Source organism: Zonotrichia albicollis, chromosome 12 (genome assembly GCF_047830755.1).
Source record: "Zonotrichia albicollis isolate bZonAlb1 chromosome 12, bZonAlb1.hap1, whole genome shotgun sequence".
Classification (NCBI taxonomy): Eukaryota; Metazoa; Chordata; class Aves; order Passeriformes; family Passerellidae; genus Zonotrichia; species Zonotrichia albicollis.
In genome coordinates, this window is record NC_133830.1 from 9,765,076 (window position 1) to 9,782,562 (window position 17,487).

Here is a 17,487-nt window from a genome sequence, read left to right on the forward strand (position 1 = left end):
ATTCAGAAACGGTTCTGAATATTTGAATTACACCCACAGGCAGCAATAACGATCCGAAGGTTTGGTATAAGAAAGTTGTTGGGAATTTTGTTCAATTTAACTACAGTGTATCCTCCTGGGCTGCAGTGGAGCTTTGGGTCTCTTGCCTTTTATGAGCAGCACGTCAGTCAACAAGAATTTAGCTTGGAGGAATGCATTACAAATGTAGAACAAATCAAATTAGCTCTCAGATTTTATCTGTTGATATCTCGTTTCTTCCTCAGGCTCCTAACCACTGGAACACATCTGGGCAGTTGGGAGAGGCAACTGTTTTACTAAAAAGTACTAAATATAGGTGCTATAGAACAAATTACAACATGCTGCATTGCCACTCCACCTCCAGCACAGGATGAATTGGGAACAGTTACCTGCTGGAAAAAGATAATTCAGTCAGCTAACATGTCACCTTTACAGCATAAAAAGGCAACTTAATCATTGCAATTATGTGCTAAGGATGAGTGACAAAGTCATCTGGTGCAGCAGTTATTTAAAGAAATCAAGATCTGGAGCACCATTTACTTGTTTCAAATTTTCCCTGCTAGAAATTTGAAGGCTCCTGAAGATTTCAATAATGCATTCCATAAAGAAAACTACAGGATTTATCCTTAATATCCTACATACTTTAACATAAATTTAGAGCAGCATTTTTTCTTATTTTTAAATGGAAATAGTTTGCTTACCTGAAAGTTCTTGTGATGGCCAAAAAATAGACTGGGAAAGGAATTATATGAGTTGCTTGGTCAAAGTTTGACACAGCATTTCACCCTGATCAGCATTAAGTGATGAGCTCCAGTGACACACACACTTGATTCATCAGACTGGAGGTTTTACTGCCCAGCACTTCAGTGGATTCAAGAAGAGCAAATGAAAATTTACTGTAGCAGCAGTGCCACAACTGCAAATTCTGTTAGGTAGCAATTAGACTAGGAATCACACAATAAACTGTGCTATTGATAGCAAAGGCTTTTGCAGCCTCCCTTACCCACAAAGATGGTAATTTTTCTGTGCCATAGCTGAGTGCTCTGAGAAAGGAACAGGAGTAAGTTGCCTGCAGCACTAAGGTTGCCTTTAGAGGCTAAAATTGATCCACTATTGCAGAAGAGTTTAGGAAATTCAAGCTTTGACTTGTCAGTTTAAAGCTCCTGGTGAAAGTTCCTTGCTCAAATCACCCCGAAACAGGCTAGAGGACTACATCACCTACTGCAGGCACAACATGGGCTTTGGGTGACTTAAACCAACAGACTGAGACCCAAGAACACCATGTGTAGTCAGCCCAGGTGTGTAAAACATAATGCCTTATCAGAAAATTATTAAATAACTGGTTCTAAAAATCTAGAGCAATTTTCATGATTAAAACCAAAGAGAAAGTTGCAAAATATGCCTACATGTGAATATCCTGATGCCTTCCATGAGCACCTTGAGGAAGCAAATATTAATGTTTGCCATGTGCCACCCAGAGGAAAGCTTTGCTAAAATCCCTCTTTGTGGTCAGTCATTACCCAGCTCTTGTGCAGTGCTTTCTGCAGCAGCCTGTCCACCCAGCCAGACAGTGAGCACGCCTGCCTCGTCCCCTGCTGGTGCAGGCAATCACATCATAAACTGATCAAATGCCATTGTACAACTCAATAAGCTTTTTGGACTAAGTTTCCAAAATTTGGGAGTGGGCCTTTCTTCCATTCAAACTAATTTGGGCAACAATGAAAAACTTCACTCATGAACAAGGCTTCTGACTACATCTTTTTCCGTCAGTGGTTCTTGTTTTCCGCTCCAACCCACATCATCTATTCTCTTCCTTCCACCCATTCTTCCCCCCAAAAAAGGCTGGCTTGGACACTGTGCTTCAATTTTCTGCAGAACTTTCTATTTTTCTTTCCCATTCTTTTTGTTTAGCATATGAAAGGAGCTTCCTGTTTAGAAACATGGGAGTCCTACACCCTCATAATGATGTATTCAGCCCATCAGTGATCTTGGCAGGAATGCCTTAAAACCTTAATAAGTCTGATGGGATTTTCTGTACATGTCATCATCATCATCATCATTTCAAAAAACAATGCACAGCATTTGTCATCTTGCACTGAATCTGCTCCCTTCCCAGTCCTCTGGTTCTAGTAAGGGAAATCTTTTAAGGCGGCTTACTAGTTTCTTTCTCTTAAGTATTTCAGATGATAGATTTCCAATGAAAGCTACAGAACAGAAACAGAAGCACCAAGGGAAGAAGGTGCTGTTGCAGAATTCCCAACATGATCAATACTGTCCTGCTTTTCAAGCCTTGAATCCCTGCAGCAGCCTGCCAATGCTCACACTGCTCAAGGCTCACTGCAACAGTAATGTCCAAATCCTGGGCTTGTCCTGTGCTTGGGAATAGGAATAAAACATATAATGTAATCCCTGTTCAACTTTTAAAAAAACCAAAAAAACACGTTCCCTCAAACCCTACATGGCCTAGAACATAATTATATCTTGTTCAAATATGTAGGATGGATTCAAAATCTAATTTCATGGGTCAAAAAAAAGGCAGCAGCAGTGGTGACTTGAAATGAACTGAAATATTTGTCTCTTCAGGAGTTTAATGCACAGAAACACCTAAGTGCAGGCAGTTCCCCTCTGGTGAATTTGAGCAACAGTGGAGTTCTCCAGTGAAGGCAGTGGACAGCACTTGAATCAGTGGGTGCAGCAGCAGCCACCTTGTGAACCAACACAACAAGGGCCGTTCTTCTCCAAGCAGGGCTCAGCAGCACAATGGCCAACCTCAGTTTATTCTGTATGGTGCAATTCTCCAGCTAATTCTTCTCCGAGAGAAGCTGCCAGCCTGGAGCTCGTGCATCTTAACCTCTGACAAAGGCACAGGCACTGCTTCACTTTAACTCTTGTGGGGACTTGCTCTGTGCCTACATAAACATCAAAACATATTTTGATTTTTACTTCTGGGTGAGCAGCAGAGTTAATTTAAAACTGTCGGCAAGTGTCATCCCAATTAAAAACAAATGACTAATTGGACAAGTACAGGGCCTGTTGACACAGGCTACAAATATCAAAGCCAACAAAGCTTGAATTTGAGGAAAAGCAGCACCATCTAGTGCCCTGCAGTAGTCAGATCCAAAAATCAATTTCACAAGCCCACAGAGAAATTTCAAGATAGCAAACAGTCCCAAAAACAGTAGAACACCAGAGGTTTAACTCTATCAGCATTTCTGATAAAAGGAATTGTGTAGTAATAGTCTTGTTAAAAAAGAGCTTCCAAGAGCGAGATGTTTTCAGGAAGAACAGAAATTCTTTAAGGAAAAACTAAAAAATTATTCTGTCATCTATAAAAAAGATACACTCCAAAGGCTAGAACTTACCAGAAGGCTACTAGTGTCTAAAAAAGCTGCTAGAAATAAAAAGCCAAGCTTCAAGATGTTCAGTAATATTAAAAGTTCTAGCAGACTGAAAACATAAGACAATATGAAGAAGCCTTGAGATTTGAGAAACCTTGAGAAAATATAAAATGAAAATTAACATAAATTATTTTTCAAACTCATCAGGAATAGATATCTTGACAAATGGTTAATACAGCAAACATATGATCAAAAAGTAGGAAGAACAATATGAAAGAGACCAGACTGCAAAAAACTTTTGAAATGCTTTGGATTTTTAAAACTTTATTTGGGGGGTTTGTTGTTTGGTTTTTTCAGGAGTTCATTTAGGGTGATGTTCTTCTGTTGTTTTCTTGTTTTGGTGGGGGTTTGTTTGTTTGGGAAGGGATGTTTATTTTTTTCTTTTTTTTTTTTTTTTAATCCACATTTATGATGGAGAGACACATTATGATGGAGACACTGGCTCCTGCTCCAGACAGCTCATTTCAAATCAGAGGATCAAGGATGCTACTGGTCACTTCAGTAACACAAAACAATAACAGATCTTTATAACTAGGCAGTAAATACCCAAGAAATCAATTAGACAATAACTGAGCTGCCAACCACCATGATCTCTCACTTAAAAAGTAGGAAGTAACAAATGAGACAATTTTTAATGAGTTTTCCAGAGATTTATGTAGGTGAGCTGACTTTTCCACTGTGCTGATATCCTGTGATATAAAAATATTGTACATACAGATAACTGTGTAATGCTGGCAAATATGGCTCAGGTAAAGGGTACGTGTGGGACTCACATCCATTGTCATTCTCAGAGTCTACCAGTGTTATTAACAGATATGAATTCTAAAATTGATTAAGGTAGAAATTCCTGACTTGGCAGCATTTTGAGTATCATGTCAGTCCTCCAATACAAAAATCCAAGTACGAAAAGGAATGGAGAAAAAAAATTATTGGCAGACCTTGCATTCCTCACCACTGCCTCAAGCTACAGCCTTTTATGAAGATTTCTAACTGTAGGAAAAAGTCAGGGTAAGCTGCTTTTGCTAACCCTACAGAGAACCTAAATAATTAAGTTTAAATCAAAAGTCAAGCTTTGTAGGAAGTGGAGACCTACATCTCTCATATAACTCTAAAACATAATTATAGCAGAATGTCCTTTTTTTACACAAGAAGGAAAGTAAACTGCAAGCAAGGTGGGCATGAGAAAGTATGTATTAAAAAAGAGCTTTGTTCAGGTCCTAGTGCACCTTCACTACAGATAATTTATGAGCATCCTTAGGCATCCAGCAGAATTTCAGGTCTTCAAGAACTGAAACATGGTACAAACAGTGGAAAATGAATGCAGCAGGCAACTCAACGGCACGTAAGCAACAACCTCAGTCTCTACTTATGGCCTTGCAAACTGCAACTGTTAAAGCCACAATGAAAATACCTGAAAACATTGCACTGAAGCCCATCTTCTTTACCTTAGGTGGAAGATTCACATAAACACCATTTCCCTACAATGAGGATACACATCACAAATTTGAACATAGAGCCATAAATTACAGCACCATTGATTGATGTAGTGGTGTCCCCAAAAGCAGTAATCTGCAAGACTTGGGTATTAGTACGGACAGAAGTTAACACAACCCACTGAAGAAATTGCTTTCTTTGACTGTGAGGCTGATACTATAATCTAATAAAGCACTAGCTCTAAGGAAGAACACAGACCCCCACCAACACAAAAAACATGACAAATCAAATCTCAAAGACAAACCAAAATTTATTTAAAACAACAAAAAAAAAGACAGTGCTACTGCCAAGATAGAAAAAAAAAATAGGGATTCTTTTACTGAATGTGACAAGGAATGCAATTTACAGCAGTTTACATTAATTCTGATATCAGGTGGGGTTTTACACTGCTTCAATTGAAATGTACTTTCTGCAAGACAAACTGGTTCCCCTTCCCCTCCCCTTTTCAAAAGAACTGACAAAAATATCCTATAAAAAACATTTACAGAATTTTGAGACATGATTGAAACGTGAACCACTGTCCAAAAGTCTGGAACTTTCCAAGAAGTTTAAGTCCTTTGTTGCTTCAACCAACCCTCAATGGAGGAGCTACAAGCACAACGCCATCCCCTCTGACAAAGAGCATGGGAATATTCCTCTTGGTAGACTGTGAAGAAGGAAAGAGAAGTTTACATTTACAAAACAGTCATGTCATAAAAACACACCTGAAACAACTCCAACAAACACTCAATGTTCTGGCAAGCTAAAGAGATCAAAACAATTAACACCAAGTCTCTAGATGTCCTGTGTACTTTCATAACAGTTTGTCCAAATCCTGTTAGACCTTGGTTTAAAACACCTTGGTTCAAGCCAACAATAAACTGCTTTAATAATATAACACAGTGTAGTTTTAAATAAAAAAAAAAAACTGTGAGGATAAATTAACTCCTTTTTTAGTCCTTACTTTATAAATCTCTTCATAGGTTTCTTCATCAATTTCTATTGTAGTCACAGTTTCTTCCACATCACCCAAAATCATATTTAAGTGCTGATCATATGCCTGTAGAAATTAAGTTTAGTTTACTACATTTTCCAAACTTCAAACATGAGTTTATTAAAATGAGAATTTTAGCAAGACTCTCAGACATAAACAGTTTAGTCTGACCAAAACACAGCACTATCAGCTCTAGTTACAACTCAACACAAACATAAACAAATGAGAACTCTGCAGTAGGAAAAAGAATGCATGACATTTACATTTACTGAAACACCTGCAGGAAATAGCTCTGAAGCATTCTGTGAGAGACAGACAGACTTTGTTAACACTAAACCAGCTCCACACTGCTGCCACTCCAGCCTCCTGGAATTGATTTCCTGGGGCAACTTACAGGGTATGCAGGGCTACAAAACCTTGAACACATGTCCCAAAATCCTTACAAAAATATATTGCAACCTACATGTGTCCCTCATGGATCCCTCATTATCTCTGTGTTTCCAAAGGAGTTGAGGCCCAGTTAACTCATGGGGTAACTGGTTCTCTACCCCAGCAGAGCACAGCACTCAGGGAGGCTGACTTAACAGAAAGCAAGAATCTGAGAACCCAGCTGAGCACCTGTCCCATCACACCTCCCAGGGTGTGCCTGCAGGGATTCTTGTTTGATAATGACGACCTCAGTCTAGAAGAGGCCTCAGGGTACATCACATGAAGAGGCCTGCAGCATTATTGCTTATTTCACAGAGAAATAGAAGCCAAAAGCAGTGAAATCAGTTGCTTGGTATCATTCAGGAGATGAGACAAACAAAATACATCTCTTGATTTTCTAGTGAAGCAGTTAATAGCTGACAGAGTACTGAGGAAATGAGATTTTTTCACTAATCACTTTACAGTTACGGCAACTAAGACAATTCTTAAGCTACTTCCTCCAACCACTTCTGCATTTTCAAGCATGAAATGCAATTACTCACGTTTAAAACTATTTTTTTCAACAACCAGTGGAATATTACAGGTAAACTTGTTTAACAGACTGTGGTACATAAAGAAAGGCTGCCCAGTGCTTAGCTGAATGAGCATGACAACGTTGTGAAAGTTTTACTTACATGTAATCTGCCTCTAAGCTCTCTGTCATTCCTCATTTTGACATAGATTCGCTCATCTAGACTGAGTCTGATGAGATCAAGTGGCTCCTCTACAGTATTTGTTGTTTGTTGCTAAAAAAAATTAAATAAAAGCATTATTTGTACAGAGGAAACCTGTGAACTTTTCCATTCCATAATTTTTGTGAGACACAGAAAACAAAGGAGTGAAAACACAGGTGCAAATAGTTCAAATCATTCCATCACATCCTGGTGAACCTGAGTGCTGCTGATGTACCACTCCACTGACACTCACCAGCCCTGAGCAGTGTGAGTCAAAAGATTTCAGTTGTCTGCAGCAAATCATTCTTCACACACAGGGGGATTGGAACGAGATGATCTTTAGGGTCCCTTCTAACACAATCCATTTTCTAACTCTGTGAACTCTTTTACCTACCAGCAGCCACAGTTACACTGCAGGAACCAGCATCACAGCTGTGCCATGGCTCGGTGCAGCTGAATGAGCAGAACCCATGCTGACAGTGGTGCCGGCACAGGGAGGTACCCGGGTGATAAAAATGAGAGCAGGCTCTCAGTACTAAAGTGATCTCAGCATTTATTATAAGAAAAAGAAAAGCCTAAAGCACGGGGGCCCGTGGGCCGAGCAGAAGCGTTCCTGTCGAGGATGCTGCAGCGCCGGTGCTGGGGCTTCTTTTCAGCAGCGATGTCCCAGATGGAGAGGCACGCATTCAGCGGGTCAGAAGCCCCTTTTTATCCTGTTTTTTGTCCTTTGGGTTGATTTCATTTTGGATTCTTCATTTGCGCCATGAAGGTTTAAGGCGGTTGATTAGCCCATTACAGTTCTGTCCAGGCTGGCTCGTTTTGCTTGGGGGGTGCTGCATTTTACTGAGGTACGTTGAGTACCCTATTTCTTATAACTACTCTTTTAACCTCTTTTACCAAGACCAAACTAACAGTACGTGCTTAACGATCTATTAACTATTTTACAACAGCTTCTAAGCTATTTTTTAACACGGGCACACACTCAGGGGCTCTCAGGCACCCTGCCCCGCGCACTCCCTGCTGCCGAGCCCTCGCTGGGCAGCACAGCAGCCAGGCCGGGCCCCGAGCCTGCCGTGAAACCCCAACACACAGCGGCCTGAGGCCCCGTGCTGTGAGAAAGGCGCACTGCGAGGATCACAACTAAAAAAGGGTGAGGACCTTCTCCAGATCTTCCATATGTCATATATATCCCATATTTCCGTCCTAGCTATTCCCGTCCTTCAGAGCCCATCGCACTGCTCTCCGCAGCTTTCCCCTTTTCCCTCCCCCGGCAGTGCCCGGGGTCAGCGGGCCCGCAGCGAGCCCTGCCCGCGCCCCGGCAGCGGCACAAGCCCCGCGGCCAAGCGAGGATTTCCCCTCGCACGGGAAGCGCTGCTGGGGCCGAGCCTCACGGGGGACCCGGTCGTGCGGGCCCGGCCCAGCCGCGCAGCCCGGAGCTGCCTCCCCTGTAGCCACCGAAAGAACCGAAAGAGCCGAGATCCGCTCACCTGGTCCACCTCATCCGCCATCTTTCAAACCGCCTCCCGTGCCCGCCCGCGAGACTTTATGGCCCGGCCCCTTCCCCTTCCCTTCCCTCCCCTCCGTAGAGCGGGGCTGGGCCGGAGCTGCCCGAGCCTGCAGCGCCATGGCCAGAAAGCGCCGAGCATCGCCCCGGCCCGCGGCCGCCAAAAAGAGGCGTTCTGGGAGGCTGATAAAGGAGGAGGAAGAGGAGCAGGAGGAAGAGGAGGGTGAGTGCGGCAGGGAAGTCGTGGCGGGCTGAAGCTGCGCCACCGCCGCCGCTCGGGCCGCTCCGGCGGCGAGGTCGGGGACAGCTGGGACAGCGCACCTCGGGAAGGACGGGCACGCCGGGCTGGAGGGCGGCTGTTATCGGCTGTGTTTGTTATCGGGTGCGGGATCAGTGCCCCAGATCCCGGGCGTTAAACCCGTTTGAGGCGGGCCCTGCACGCTGCAAAGGCTGAGCAGCTCGTGCAGGGTTGTTTCATCTCGGCCGCGCTCTCCTGAGCAGCGTCCCGCCGCAATAAGTTCTAGAGAGTGGCATGCACGACTTGGTTTTCTGCCGATTCCATCGGTAGGACTACAGGAATCTTTAAGTACTTCTTGTGAGTTACGTAAGTATTTCCCTCCGATAGTCTCACTGTCCACATCCTGCCTATTTGTAAACAATGACATGCTCAGCACTATGAGTGCTCTCGTTCTTCTGAAGATGCCTCTACTGAAGTCCATGGAGATGTTGTTTCAGTTTGCCCTGGAGATGAAACTCCATCCTTTAACATTAATCTTAATTTCTTTTGTCACATGCAGATGATTTTGAAGAGAAAAAGCCCAGAATAAAAAAGACTTCAAAAGCTCCAGCTAGGAAAAAGGGAGAAGATTGTGATACTGAAGTTTCCAACTCAGCAAAAACTTCCAAACCTTCAAAACGAGAAGAGGCAAAATCACAAGTAAAAGAAAGTAAAAAGAATGCTAGAAATAAAGAGAGTTGTATCAAAGAGGAAACATGCAGGTAAATTTATTTATCATTCAAGTCTGTAAGACCTTTTTGTTATTATTATTTCTTTCTGTGGTTTGATTGTCAAATACTCAGTCTGTTGTTACTGATGCAGAGGCCATGCTTGATTTATTTCCCTATTTTTAGTCTTTGATAAACAAGCATCTCTGTTTCCTGATGCTACCACTGTTTTGATGATTTTAACAGTGACTCACTGAAGCATCCTCAGAAGGAGATGAAATTAGAGACAGAATCTCCTGTTAAAAAAGAGATGGATGAAGAAAATACTGACAACGATGATGATGATGATGATGAAAGTGAAGATGAGTGGGAGGATGTGGAAGGTAACAATTGCATATTTTTTCATGTTAAGCACTTTTTAAGAGCTTGTGATTCTTCAACAGCAGGTGTCCAGCATCCCACAGTTATTTGAAATAACTTGGCACACACAGTGTTATGGAAGATCCAAGAGCTCACAGTTACTGGATGTGCTCTATTTAAACTTGTTTGAACACTTGAGAAGGAAAACATAGGTTTTATCCAATCATCAGTCTTCCCTGGTAATCTATTCTATGTTTACTTATAATTTAATACTTTATTTTACAGAACTTCAGGAACCTGCTACAGATAAGTTAGAAGAAGCTGCTGCTCTTCCATCAGTGGGGCTGCCAAGCAATCCTGTTGAGATAGAGATCGAAACCCCAGAGCAGGTGAAGAAAAGAGAGAGGAGGTAAGAACAAGGATGTGTGGAGGGCTGCTATAGGCTGAAGTGAAAAATACTCCAAGTCTTGACTGTCACTGACGTGCTGTGTTCAGGTGAAAATCCCCACTTGGTGCAGACCATTGAGTTGGAATGATGGAGGGTTGTGGGATGAAGAACAGTTTACACACTGACAGTTCTATCAAAAATCTTCAGTGGAAATTGACAGGAATGGAGGAGGCTTTTCAGCTACCTTGAAAATCAAGGGTGTAACTTCATTGTGTTTTACTGTCTCCATTTCTGTGAAGAGACAGCAGGAGATCTCTGCAAGGAGAGCTGTGAGTGAATGACATTGTATTATTGCAAACCCTTAACAGCCTGCTCACTTAGCCAGTCACTAAACCTTTCCTTAAGTGTGCACAGAAGATTCTCTGGGATGGATTCTCTCTGTGAACTGACCCAGTTCAGGAATCAAGAAAGGCAGGTCCACAGAAATCCCATAACATCCCTTTCTTTTGTAATCTTCTGCAGAGAAAAAAGAAAAGCTGAGTTTGAGATGTACCTTCGGAGAATGATGAAACGTTTCAGCAAGGAGGTTCGTGAGGACACACACAAGGTATTTGTCACAGAGAGCCATGACAGGGAAGAAATTGAGGATTAAGGTGTGTGAAGTGATTTGTAGTCAAAAGAAACTCATTTTTATAAAATAGTTAGAATGGCTAGAAGTGAAAAAATAAAGAAGCTGTAGTCCTGACAGATGCTTGTTAAGGTTCCTTCTAAACTGTGAATTGGAAACACCAGTGCCTGTGTTAGTAAAATTCTAACTCAAAGCATATATATGTGTAGGATGTATATTTCTCCATAGAGGGATATCTTCTCATTCTGTTGGGATTAAACTGCCAGTTGTGTAGAGCAGGAGACACTTGCAAAGACTTCACTTACAAAGCTTTGCTGTCTTCTGAGAGTGTTTGGGAGGCTTCATTGTCACTTCTCTCTGTTAAAAGGAGCATTGAAGTATTCCTTGTCTTTACCATGGACAGTAGTTCCAATAAGGGAAATCTCTTGTGAACTCACTTTTAAACTCTTCTCTCTCAGGTTCACTTGCTGTGTTTATTGGCAAATGGTTTCTACAGGAACAGGATCTGCAGCCAGCCAGATCTCCTCGCCATCGCTCTGTCCATCGTCCCCGTGCGCTTCACCCAGGTGCCTGCAGGCCAAGTGGGCCTTGTCTACCTTTCCAACCTGGTGAAATGGTAAAACTCCCTTCTGATGGAATGTAGAGTGAGGATTCAGGGAGAGGGGTAACTGTAACTAGCAATTTTCTGTGGGTTTTCAAAATTTTGTGTCCTTTTTAGAGGAGGAGAGGGTGAACTCAGAAGTTAAAGAATACAGTCACAAACACTGGATAATAAGCAGGTGTCTTGAATTTCAGGTTTGTTGGAACCTTCACTGTCAATGATGAGCTTTCCACTGAAAAAGGAGAGCCCCTTCAGTCAACACTGGAGAGGAGGTTTGCCATCTATGCTGCACAGGATGAGGAGGAGCTTGTTCATGTAAGAGACTGGGAAGTGCAGGGTTGGTTGGTGAATTTGGATGCTGTGTGTCAGGTCATTCACAAAGTGGTGTGAGGGGTGGATTTGAAGAAAGCAGATTGGTGACTTAAGTGATTCTGTAGCTCTTTATTTTCTTGTATTTTTATCTCAAGACCTCCTGTGATTAAATGACTCAATTTAAATTGTTTTGCAGATATTTTTAATTATTCTGCGAGCTTTACAGCTGCTGTGTCGCCTCGTGCTGTCTTTTCAGCCTATTCCTCTCAAGGAGACAAGACCAAAGGTAGATTTGTTGTTTGTGTGGAATAAGGAATAGGTCACTGATTTAGTAGGATTAAAAAAACTTTCTAGCTATTATAGCTTGCAGTGGATCACTTACTGCATGAACCAAGGTTCTGTCTACATTGCAGAAAGTGCACACCCATAATTTTTAATTTTCTTCTTTAAAAAAGCCACTAATTTCTGTGTTTCAGCAAAGATTTCTTAACGTTTCAATGGGTTTACATTTCTTTAAAACTTACATGGCAACTCTTGCTGCATGAGTACACCTCTCTTCAGCCTGTTGCCTGAAGTTTTCACGTGAATTGTTTGTGTCTGCCAACCTTTGATCTGCATGAACCTTGGGCTGATTTCAGTCTTTTCTTTTTACCATGTTTTTGGCTATGGTGTTAAAAGTGACCTGGCCTGTTTCCCTGCAGGGAAAGAGCTCATCCAAGAGGCTGTCTCACAGCAGCACCTCTGAGGGACAGGAGAGTTTTGCCACAACACCCAAAGCTGTGGCAAAAGCGTGCCCCTGCAAAAAAGCCAAGCAGGATGAGAAATCCTCAGAGAGCAAAGAAAACAGCAAGGAGCCAAAGAAACCTAAAACTGCCCAGACCAAAAGGACACAAAAGCTGACTAAAGGTAGCCAGGAACAGGAGGAATCAAAGAATGAGAGCAGTTCAGCAGAAAAAGATGTGCCAGTCAGGCCCAAGAACGACCGCCGGAGACGAGTGGCCTCCAAAGTGTGTTACAAGGAAGAGAGTGGAAGTGATGAGGGCAGTGCTTCGGACTTTGAGCTTTCAGAGGAGGAGAGTGATGTCTCTGATGAGGATTTTGAAAGTGTCCCTAAGAGGCGGAGGAGCTCACGGGCCTCCCAGAATTCAAAACTGACAACTGTGAAAAGGTCAAAAACTGAGACTTCAGAAACGAGGCAATCAGAAAATTTGTGTGGAGCTGAGACTAAGTCAGCAAAAAGTACAACTCCAGCCTTGCCTCAAGCAAAGAAGAAGAGAAACAAAATAATTTCTAGTGATGAGGATGAAGGACAGCAGGAAGTGAGGAAAGCCATGGGCACAGACCAGTGGCTGGAGGTTTTCCTTGAGCCTGAGGACAAGTGGGTTTGTGTAGACTGTGTTCATGGCAATGTGGGCCAGCCCCAGCTGTGCTTTGCACATGCCACAAAGCCACTTTTCTACGTTGTGGGGTTTGACAATGATGGGAGTGTCAGGGATGTGACACAAAGATATGACCCAGTGTGGATGACCTCCACAAGGAAGAGCCGTGTGGACCCAGAGTGGTGGGAAGAGACACTGCAGCCCTATGAAAGTCCCTATGTGGAGAGAGACAAGAAGGAAGAAAATGAGGTAAATCACAGTAGGTTGTTTCGGGCATGTAGTGCCAGGAGTCCAGTCCCTGGATCCTCATTCAGGCAAAAAACATTAGAAATCTCTTTCCATGAGGAAGGAGGTTTGTATTTGAACTTGAAATGTTGAGATTGAATATAAGGGAACATGCAGTGGTAAATTGAAATAATATGAAATATGAAATGGAGGTTGTTCAGACAAGTTTGCATAGTAGAAGTACTGCACAGCTTGTGCTGGAAACTTACTAGTGAGGTTTGTGTAGTGTTTAGCATTACTTTTCTCAGAAATTGTTTTTGAAGTGCATAGGTCAGGGTACACATCTAAGTACTTATTTGCAGCAAGAGTGTTTTGTTCTGTTGGCTCCTCTGCTAAGTTTCTGGTGGTTTTTTTTCCTTTGATTCATTCTTATTTTTTTACAAAGGGTAGTGAAAAAGTTGTGAAATTACTCTTTTCTGTATAATTCTTACAGTTTCAAGTGAAGCTTCAAGACCAACCTCTACCAACAGCAATTGGAGAGTACAAAAACCACCCTCTGTATGCACTGAAGAGACACCTCTTGAAATTCCAGGCCATCTATCCTGAGACAGCTGCTATCTTGGGGTACTGCAGGGGAGAGGCTGTCTACTCCAGGTGAGTTGTGCATCTAAATATCACCTGCATGTGTGATCTTTGTAACAAACTGGAGAGCTAATTTGCATGATGGTATCAGCAGTAGTCTCAGGCCTCATGCATAAACAGCTGAGGCATTTAGCTGCTCTGACAGCATTTGTGTATCACTAAGATACAGCTTTTGTATTATTCCTAATATAAGTTTATTGTGGGTCTGTTAGGGATGACTTGAAAACTCTTACATTTGGTTCTTTTTGGCCTTTTCAGAGATTGCATACACACGCTGCACTCCAGGGACACCTGGCTGAAGCAAGCTCGAGTGGTGAGGATTGGAGAAGTGCCTTACAAGGTAAGAGGGTTTGACTTCCTCCTGTGCAATCCATCTGCCCTCTAAAGCTCAACCTCAGTTCTGTTTCGGTTTTTGTCGTCTGCAGATGTCACACGTGCTTGCATGGTTTGTGGTAGCTGTACTGTCTGCCTGTTGTGCCTGTAGTTACTACATCCTGCCCAAAGCCCAGCTTTGTTTTTTTCCCACCCCAAGGGTATCTGGCAGAACTGTTCCCTTTTCACCTTCTCCAGAGGCATCCCAGTGTTTTATATGCACTGCTGGATCTCTGCCTGTGGCTTACAGGTGCCATGGATTGTCATTTATAGGCAATGGATATTGAAGCTAGGAAATAGCATTTCTGCTCTCCCAGAACCTTCTCCTTCGGTGTCCTAGGAAAACCTGAAACCACTGTCAGCTTCTTGTGACGTTCCAGGCCTGGCTGTTGTATTTGCAGATGGTGAAAGGATTTTCCAACCGGGCGAGGAAGGCGCGCCTGGCAGAGCCGGCCAACCGGGACCGGGAGGACCTGGCGCTGTTCGGCCGCTGGCAGACTGAGGAGTATCAGCCTCCCATAGCAGTGGATGGAAAGGTAGCTGGGAAGGCAGAGGGCTGGTGCTAAAGGAAGGGGTTTGTGTGGAGCTCTGGGCTTTGTTTTTCCAGAAGTTGTATGTTTCAGATGTGAGATCAGTCAGTAATATCTGGATTCAAGATTAAGAGTTCAGAGGTAAATGTTCACAGGAGGAAATAGTCAAAACTTTACTGAGGCCTTTCTCTCACAAGTACTCACTTGAAAGGCAGTGAGTGCAGACTGCTGAAGTCAACATTTTGTTGTTCTGATCTTCTAGCCCATGTTTTGCCTTGCTAATTCTCTGCATTACAGCCTGAGTTGCAAAGCTTGGGCAGAGGACATTGCAAGGAGATAACCACGCAGCTAAAATCTAGGCTTGTACCTTGTCATGTGAATATTAATTGAATACTGGAGTGGAACATAGCAGGTCAGGAGGGAGTCTCTGAGTTGCAGCAGGTATTTTTACCTCTCTCCAGAAGGCAGGATTATCACCATCTCTCTCTAATCTTGCCATAACAGGTTCCCCGGAATGAATATGGAAATGTGTATCTCTTCTTGCCATCCATGTTACCTGTGGGCTGTGTGCAGCTGAAACTGCCAAACCTCAACAGAGTGGCACGGAAGTTGAACATTGACTGTGCTCAAGCCGTCACTGGATTTGATTTTCATGGAGGCTACTCACACGCAGTGTATGTAAAAGCTGCTTCGTTGCACCTGTCAGGTGTTGATGTCCTGCAGAATTTGTGTATCTTGTGTTAAAGGGAACACCTGAGCTGTTGTAGATCCTTTGAGACAGACAGTAGCTTTTCGGCTGGGTCAGCAGACATTTGCTCCCTTTCTTTTGCCTTCTTACAGCTGACTGAGGATTGTGTTCTCCTTCCTAGTACTGATGGCTATGTGGTGTGTGAGGAGTATAAAGAGGTCCTTGTTGCTGCCTGGGAGAATGAACAAGCAGAAATAGAAAAGAAGGAGAAGGAGGTGAGAATTATTTTTGCAGCTTCTTACTGTTACATTTACAAAGTAAATTTCATTGAACCTGGGCAGTCAAACAGGGTGAGCTGTGTAAGCAACAAGCCACAAGGCTTTTTTGATGACAGTTTAAAAATCTTAAAGCTTTCCTATTTCACGTGCATAAATACATTGAAACTCACAGTTTTCTTTCCCATAACAATCCCCCACAGAAACGTGAGAAAAGAGCTCTGGGGAATTGGAAGCTGCTGACAAAAGGACTTCTCATCAGAGAGAGACTGAAGCAACGCTACTCCATCAAGGTATCCTGCATTTCTATTTCATAGTAATTTCTTTTTCTACAGGTTATTTTAACTGTAGAATAAAATTTCCAGACTGTTGTTGCTCAAAAGTCTTCAGCTAGTCAAAAAAGCTAGGCCAGAAGTTCAGTGTGGTCATGTTCATCAGAGATTTGTTACTGTTTAAAAAGGAATGCATGCTTTTAATTTTATTACTGTTTTCTGTTTTGTCATGCATCTTCCTAGATTTATTCCTCTAAGCTAAGCATGTAGCTAACAGATGGAGAGTAGGGCACTTTTTCTTTTAGTTAGATGTTTTAGTTCTTAAATTTTTTTGCAAGAAGATGAAAAGCCTGATTTTTTTAAAACAGGTTGGTTTTATTCTTCTGTTGTCAAAAATGTAAGCATGTTTGGTGTTGAGAAATACAAGCACTTTGGGTGGGAAGCTCAAACCAGAGCAAGCAACTTCTGTAAGGTCACTCAGTGTCACTGTGACCAAAGACAAGCCCTTTTAGAAAGGGGCAGTTACAAGTGATTCTTTAGAGTGATTTTCTGATTTTCACACCTGTTTTTTCCAGACTGAGCCATCAGCACCTGAGACAGAGAAAGGAGGGGGATTCTCCTCTGATGAAGAAGGAGCTCCGAGCTCAGAGAGCACAGTGGGGAACACAGCCATGTATTGGCCCCAGAACCGCCAGCTGGAGAAACAAGAAAAGATAAAAACCAAAAAGAGCAAGCGAGAAAAGAGAGGAGAAGCAGCTCAGTTGTTCCCTTTTGAGAAATTGTGATGGCAAACTTTTCTTTGGTGTTCTCAGGTGCAGGAAACAGTCATTATAAAAGTATTCTTTACCAGTTAGGGCCTTAGGCCCTTCCTCTGCACTTGTATTTCTGAGCAGGCAGGGACCAACCTAATTCAGTGTCCAGTTTCCTTTGAGATCACAGGTATCACTTAGCTATCAGATTCTTCCTTTTGTCCTTGGACCTTGCACCTCCCAAGATCACTTCACTTTGTTGGGGTTTTTGCTCTCTTTTGTATCACTCAGCACTAGTAGTTGAGTTTCCTGAGGCACTCCTGTCATCAACAGTCTCATTTCCCATTTTTCTTGTTTTCATTTTTCCTGCTTGCTCAGAACTAAAGCATCCAGCTGCTTTTTATGTCTGCAGAGAGGTGGCCAAAGGAATGCTGATGCCTGCTTTGATCCATAGCTTACCCAAATCAGTGGTGATGTAGAGTTCTGGCCTTTCTGTCTCAAGGGGGAAACACTTCCTTTGAGGTCTAAAAAACCCCGAAAATCAGAATATGGAAGAATTAGTATTTTCTAAAGAATACTTGCATTTTGTAAT

At 42.7% G+C, this 17,487-nt stretch overlaps 2 protein-coding genes across 2 annotated transcripts; one reads left to right on the forward strand and one right to left on the reverse strand.

Annotated features, from left to right (window-relative positions):
- Nucleotides 1–5,142: 5,142 nt before the first annotated feature.
- On the reverse strand, nt 5,143–8,649 carry LSM3 (LSM3 homolog, U6 small nuclear RNA and mRNA degradation associated). The gene is made up of 4 exons (XM_074550593.1): nt 8,513–8,649; nt 6,987–7,097; nt 5,854–5,949; nt 5,143–5,556 (listed from the first exon to the last, which is right to left on the reverse strand). Exons 1-4 carry the CDS (start codon nt 8,531–8,533, stop codon nt 5,476–5,478), a joined length of 309 nt encoding a protein of 102 aa, XP_074406694.1. The 5' UTR covers nt 8,534–8,649; the 3' UTR covers nt 5,143–5,475.
- Nucleotides 8,618–16,931, forward strand: XPC (XPC complex subunit, DNA damage recognition and repair factor). Its single transcript, XM_074550590.1, has 16 exons — nt 8,618–8,752; nt 9,327–9,528; nt 9,721–9,857; nt 10,120–10,243; nt 10,745–10,829; nt 11,309–11,466; nt 11,646–11,766; nt 11,960–12,049; nt 12,465–13,391; nt 13,861–14,021; nt 14,268–14,349; nt 14,783–14,917; nt 15,416–15,585; nt 15,781–15,874; nt 16,078–16,167; nt 16,722–16,931. The coding sequence occupies exons 1-16, from the start codon at nt 8,650–8,652 to the stop codon at nt 16,929–16,931; spliced, it is 2,889 nt and encodes a 962-aa protein (XP_074406691.1). The 5' UTR covers nt 8,618–8,649.
- Nucleotides 16,932–17,487: the final 556 nt, after the last annotated feature.

Excerpts from the sequence above, each read along its gene's own strand:
- LSM3 (XM_074550593.1), bottom strand. The coding sequence starts at position 8,533 with ATGGCGGATGAGGTGGACCAG. Across the intron at positions 7,098-8,512 it reads TGGCGGATGAGGTGGACCAG|CAACAAACAACAAATACTGT; the intron begins GTGAGCGGATCT and ends AATTTTTTTTAG. Across the intron at positions 5,557-5,853 it reads CCTATGAAGAGATTTATAAA|TCTACCAAGAGGAATATTCC; the intron begins GTAAGGACTAAA and ends CCTTCTTCACAG.
- XPC (XM_074550590.1), top strand. The coding sequence starts at position 8,650 with ATGGCCAGAAAGCGCCGAGCATCGCCCCGGCCCGCGGCCGCCAAAAAG. Across the intron at positions 9,529-9,720 it reads ATCAAAGAGGAAACATGCAG|TGACTCACTGAAGCATCCTC; the intron begins GTAAATTTATTT and ends TGATTTTAACAG. Across the intron at positions 9,858-10,119 it reads TGAGTGGGAGGATGTGGAAG|AACTTCAGGAACCTGCTACA; the intron begins GTAACAATTGCA and ends TTTATTTTACAG.